The 6,226-nt window shown below is 41.4% G+C and overlaps 2 protein-coding genes across 2 annotated transcripts; both read right to left on the bottom strand.

Moving 5' to 3' along the window:
• Window positions 1-322: 322 nt before the first annotated feature.
• Window positions 323-1,798, bottom strand: LOC130015694 (uncharacterized). The gene has a single exon (XM_056106350.1). It carries the CDS (start codon window positions 1,796-1,798, stop codon window positions 323-325), a length of 1,476 nt encoding a protein of 491 aa, XP_055962325.1.
• A 2,596-nt stretch (window positions 1,799-4,394) lies between these two features.
• On the bottom strand, window positions 4,395-5,711 carry LOC126687767 (uncharacterized). The gene has a single exon (XM_050382323.1). It carries the CDS (start codon window positions 5,709-5,711, stop codon window positions 4,395-4,397), a length of 1,317 nt encoding a protein of 438 aa, XP_050238280.1.
• Window positions 5,712-6,226: the final 515 nt, after the last annotated feature.

Genomic DNA, 6,226 nt, shown 5'->3' on the forward strand with positions numbered 1-6,226 from the left:
CTGAAAATATAAAGATTAAAAATTTTAATTAGAAATGATCCATGCGTAAAGGTTTGCCCTTTTAAGTGATTAAATAATTTAATAATACCAATGAATTATAGTTTAAATATTATAAGTGCTAAGCAGCAAACTTCTAAGTCATGGGTTCGATTCCTCCCACAAGCGCTCCCCTCCTCAAATTATAAAAAAAAGTAATTTAATAATACTCAGGCATTGTCATAAAAACAAGAAAAGTATATAAAATTACCAAAATATCCATAAAGACTTATCATATCAACATTAATTGAATAATAGTTTTTTTTAGAGGAAAGATTGAACTTTATTAATCAAAGAGAACAATTAACAAGTTCATTGACCGGAAAAGGAATTTCACCGTCAGAGATACAATCTTTTCTGAAAAAATACCCCATTTGGCTAAGGCATGAGCAAATTGGTTGCATTGTCTTCTAACATGTATGAAGCTAACATTCCGAGCAGCAGCTAAGCTTATACAATCGTCAATAACGAGTTGAATGGGATCGATAGCATGAGATGGATGAAGCAGCCTGTTGATAACGTTCGCTGCATCCGACTCACAAATCAATCTCTCACCATAGATATCTGAAGCTATATGGAGTCCAAAAAGCACAGCCTGAGATTCTGCACTTTCTGCATCCGTAATCCCATGCAGAAATTTAACTCCCCAACGCAAAACAGTACCATGAGAATTCCTACACACTGCACTTATAACAGAGCAGTTCTTTGCCAAGGATATCGCAGCATCAGAGTTCAGTTTCACTGATCGTGCATCCGGAGGAATCCATTGATGGTTGGCAGCAGGTGTTAGGGCTTTGGAAACTCTATCAGAAGCTGAACTATCACAGTTTGAAGGGATCACATATCTGAACATTTCATCCGGTGGCTGTCGTCTATTTCCAAATACCAAATTATTTCTATCACACCAAATAGTCCACAGACTGAGAACGAACAACTGAAGCTTATCTTCCTTAAACAAATTGAAGCTTTGAACCAACCACTCCTCCATGTTCCGACACATAATCAAGTCCCCACGTAATGACAGCGGAGATAAGAGCCAGAGCCCTCGAACAGCTTCACACTCCTTCAGCGCATGAAGTTGAGTCTCATCTTCAACACCACATCTTGGACACGTCTTGGAGACCTCAGGAACCCTAATGGACAGCTTCACGTTGCATGGTAGCGCTTCATGAAGAATACGCCACAGGAAATGTCGATGCTTAGGTTGAAACGACCTACGCCAGATTTTTGGCCATAATCCATTGCTCACAGTACCTGATGAAGAAGAAGCCGAACCCATATTGAGAAGCTTACATGCCTGGTAATAACCAGATTTTACGGTGTATAAGCCTCGTTTCTCCGGAGTCCAAAAAAGCTTATCTGGAGGTAGGTTCCTGCTTATTGGTAATTTCAAGACGTTTACAACATCCTCCGGGGAGAAGCAAGCTGCCAGTTTCCTTTCGTCCCATCCTCCACCATCATTCAAAAAATAGCAAACTCGACAGTCTGTAGGTATATTTGAGTAGCCCACTGGTTTCATGAAGCTTGCTGAAGTAATCCATTTATCCTTGATGGCATCGATAGTTTCCCCGTTTCCAACTCTCCACGCAGTGCCTGAATCCAAGACTCTTTTCCCCGACATAATGCTTTGCCATAGATAGCTCGACCCTCGTCTTCTAGTAGAGTGATAGAAATCCGAAAGTGGGTAATACTTCGCTTTTAGGACCCTAGCACAGAGGCTCCGTGGTTCCTGAACGAGCTTCCACGCTTGCTTTGCGAGCATAGCAAGATTGAATGCATGGAGATTCCGAAATCCCAATCCACCTTCTTTTTTCGACTTGCAAATCGAATTCCAGCTAACCCAGTGGATTTTCTTTTTATCATCTGTGCCACTCCAAAAAAACTTTGAAATTATACCTCTCATCTCATTGCAAAAGGAAGTTGGGAGTTCAAAACAACTCATAATATACGTCGGGATCGACTGAGCTATCGATTTAATCAATACTTCCCTCCCTGCTTTAGACAGGAACCTCTCCTTCTAACCAAGAACTCGTCTGTTCAGCCGATCGCGGAGAAAGGCGAAGATCGGTTTCTTAGAACGGCCAATTAAGGTGGGCATACCGAGGTATTTTTTAAACCGCTCTACAACCCGAAACTCTAGCAAGTCTCGCAACCCATCTTTATCAACCTGAGCCACCCCCGCACTAAAAAACAGCTCAGATTTTTCAATGTTAACGATCTGACCTGAGGCATTCTCATATAAGCGAATTATGTCCTTAAGAGCCTGACCTTCTCCCATGGCAGCTTTGATGAACAAGATGCTATCATCAGCGAAAAGAAGATGATGGATCCGAGGACCCCCTCTACAGACCCGTCCGCCAGATATCGTCTTGTTACGTACCCCTTGCCGTATAAATGCTGAGAACCCTTCTGAACATAGAAGGAATAAGTAAGGGGATAGGGGATCGCCTTATCTGAGACCGCGTTGAGGGTATAATAGACCGAAAGGAGAGCCATTGATCAGGAAGGTAAAGGATACCGAGGAGACACAAACCATAATAAGCTTAATGAAATGAGCAGGAAAACACATCTTCTTCAGAACCAGCTCAAGAAAGCTCCATTCCACCCTATCGTACGCCTTGCTCATATCGAGTTTCAGCGCAGCTGTACCTGTCTTTCCCTGTGAGCGCTTAGTCATTGAATGGAACATTTCAAACGCTATCATAGCGTTGTCAGTTATCAGGCGGCCCGGCACAAAAGCACTTTGGGACTCATCGATCACATCCGCTAGTACACCTTTCAATCTGTTAGCAATAACCTTCGCCATTAATTTGTAAACCACATTGCAGAGACTGATAGGACGGAGGTCCTTCATGGATTCCGGGACGGCAATCTTCGGAATCAAAGTAAGGAAAGTGTGATTAACACGGTCTGGCATCACCCCCGAGTTAAGAAACTGCAGGACACAAGAAGTAACTTCGCGCCCCACTACGTGCCAGTAGGACGTATAGAAAAGTACAGGCATACCGTCAGGACCCGGCGCCTTCAACGACCCCATATGTTTCAGCGCAAGCCGCACCTCCTCCTCACAATAAGGACGTTGAAGATGAGCAATTTGCTCACTTTTTAGAGCTGAATTGATGCAGTCAATTACCTTTTCTTGGTCAGAAGGGTTCGACGTGGTAAACAACTCTCTATAATAATTTTGAATGACCGACTTTATCTCAGTACCGTATTTCCAGCAGCCGTTAGCATCTTGAATCTTGTGAATGGTGTTGTTCTTTTTGCGGTTCGATGCTTTATTGTGGAAGAACTTCGTGTTGCGGTCTCCCTCCCGTAGCCAATCCGCCCGAGAGCGTTGTTTCCACATAATCTCTTCTTTGTGAAGAATATCATCCAGCTCCCTTGATACTGCAGCAAACCTCTCATTATTGTCACTATTTTGGATCGAAGAAAGCTCATCAAGCTTATCTTTCTTTTATTTGTTCAAGTTTCCAAAAGTCGAGTGTGCCCAATCCTTTAAGTTAGCACCACATGACTCAATTCTTGTCATCAAATCTGTCGAGCCGTTGTTCATGTTCCAAGATGAAAACACCACGTCATCAAACTGATCATTCGTCATCCACATTTGCTCGAAACGAAAAATTCGAGCAGCTTTACTCTCACTTCGAGATTGTCGGCCCACTGAGGTATTCAAGAGAATGGGACTGTGGTCCGATCTATATCGTGAAAGATGATTAACCTGCCAAGTCGGGTAGATTTCCTGCCACTTTATGTTCGCCAAGAACCTATCAAGTCTGATTTGAATGAGATTGTTATCACATCTCTTATTCGACCACGTATAAGGATTTCCAGCAAAACCCATATCATCAACCTCACAATAATCCGGCGCTTCTTGAAACATAGAAATCTCCCTCTGCTCACTGTTCCTACCACCATCCTTTTCCTCATGAGACAAATGAAGGTTAAAATCTCCAAACAAAATATGAGGTAAAACAGCCCCACATCTTAAATTTTTAATAAGCTCACAGGTCCGAGCTTTGTTTTGAGATTCCGGCCAGCCATAAACTCCGCCACCTCTCCAAATAGCGTTACCAGGAGCATCATGGACTTCGAATTCTATATGATTATTAGAGAAATCAATAACACGAAGGTCGATATTATTCCTCCAAAACAGCGCAAGACCACCTCTCCTGCCATCCGCATCAACAATAAAAAAATAAATAGAATCAAAGCATCTACATAAACTACTAAATTCGCCATTAACTAATTTGGTTTCCATTAAGAAGAAAATATCGGGGGAATTATTTTTGCAAATAATTTAAGAGCACGCACCGTCCAAGGATTCCCCAATCCCTGGAGGTTCCAACTTAGGATTTTCATTGCGTCCGGCGAGACTGGCTCCCAGTCTCCGTCGATATCTTGAATTTTTCAAACTGATTCATTAAGCCATCTCTAACTTTCTTAGAGAAAAGATCGTCTGAATCCCCACCTTGTAACAAGCTTCTAGGTCTCTTCGTAGTAGTTTTTGAGCTAGTACTCCCATCTGTTGCAATACCTACAGTCCTGCCAGTTTTCTTCCTCTTCCATAACCCTTCCGTACTATGTTTTTTCCCTGAAATCGCCGTCCCCTTTTTGCTCGTACTGGCAATCTCAACCGCATTTTTTCCGTTTGACTTAGCTTGATGGACGTCAACTTCAACAAGTCCCTCTAACTGCACGAGTACATCCACTGCATCACCAGCATGGGCAGTGTCTCCATCATTCCCATGTGACTGAACCAAGCCCTCTTTAGATGCCCTACTCACACTGTCATCAACTTCCTCACGGTCATTCTGACCCAGATTAAGAGATCTTCGAGGTCCCACAGGATTCCCACCAGAAACCGATGGAGACGCCTCAGTAGTATGGTTATCGGATACATCATATCTTGGCTGTGAACCCGATTTGTTCCCCATCATACTCCTCTTCCTTGGTGTAGCTCGAAGGCTTGGTCCATACGGCCAGTCCGAAACTTCTGTCTCCTCAGGTTTATCATCACAATCTGCCACCATATGATCTAACAGTCCACACCAGTAGCAAAAGTTTTGAATACGTTCGTATTTGAACGGAATCCAACACTGTTCACCAAGCGGATTAATCACTTTAGTACCCCGTATAATTGGTTTTGAAACATCCAAATTAACCCTAATTCTGCCGTATCGATTACATTCTCCACTATCACAGTCAACATCCACCACACGCCCCAGCTTCGCTCCTATTTTGCTTAGAGCAGCCCTACCCCTGCAGTTCATGGGTAAGTTGTAAATTCTGACCCATACCACGCAATGTTTCAGAATCATGTTATTCGGTTGCATATTCCCGTGCAGTTGTTCAAAAAGAATCAATTGCTTGTCAAAATTCCATGGTCCTTCCCTCAATATTCTATTTTTGTCATTCTTCGTAAATAATTCACAGATGAATAAATCATTCCCCACATCTTTCACGTTAAAGCCCTTTACCAGCTTCCATGCACTGATCAACGAATTCCTTAGGTGGTTCAGGTTATAAGGTATTTGCGTTAACAGTTTCCCTACCAAGCATAACTTAGCTCTTTCATCAGCAAAATCATCTACCACATCCTCAAGCGTTATTGTCGTCTGTTCGTCCTCAGTAAGACGCATCTGAGCACACGCTTCAATTAACCCGTCCTCCATAGAAGACTATAGCAGCAAACAAGGAGACAATTAGCGGCACACGCACAACGGCGTAAAAAATCGAGAAAAACCGATGGAAAACCTTCAGAAACGAAGAAAAAACCCTAACCTAAAAGCTAGGGTAGAGAGAGAGAGCTCCACGATTTTCGGGAGAGAGAAATCGTTTTTAAGACTATTAGCCTAAATTGAATAATAGTTTTAATATATACCTTTCGGCATATAAAATTCTATTGAGAAATATTGATATATAGTGAATTTGAATTTGCAAACATAATGATTTATTTCAACACAATTATAAAAAAAATTAGAAATAATATTACAGATTAACTACAATTAAATAACTTCTTAATTCTTATAAAAAATAAATTTTTAATTAGAAGGGACGAAATGAATAATAGTATTATAAAATTGTTGTTTATGAGTTGCTTAATTCAAAAATTTAAAAATAAATCCATTCTATTCTTTTGAAAATTTATTCTATTTCATATGTATTTTTAGTACACAAAATAAACATA

Source organism: Mercurialis annua, linkage group LG6 (assembly GCF_937616625.2).
Source record: "Mercurialis annua linkage group LG6, ddMerAnnu1.2, whole genome shotgun sequence".
Lineage (NCBI taxonomy): Eukaryota > Viridiplantae > Streptophyta > Magnoliopsida > Malpighiales > Euphorbiaceae > Mercurialis > Mercurialis annua.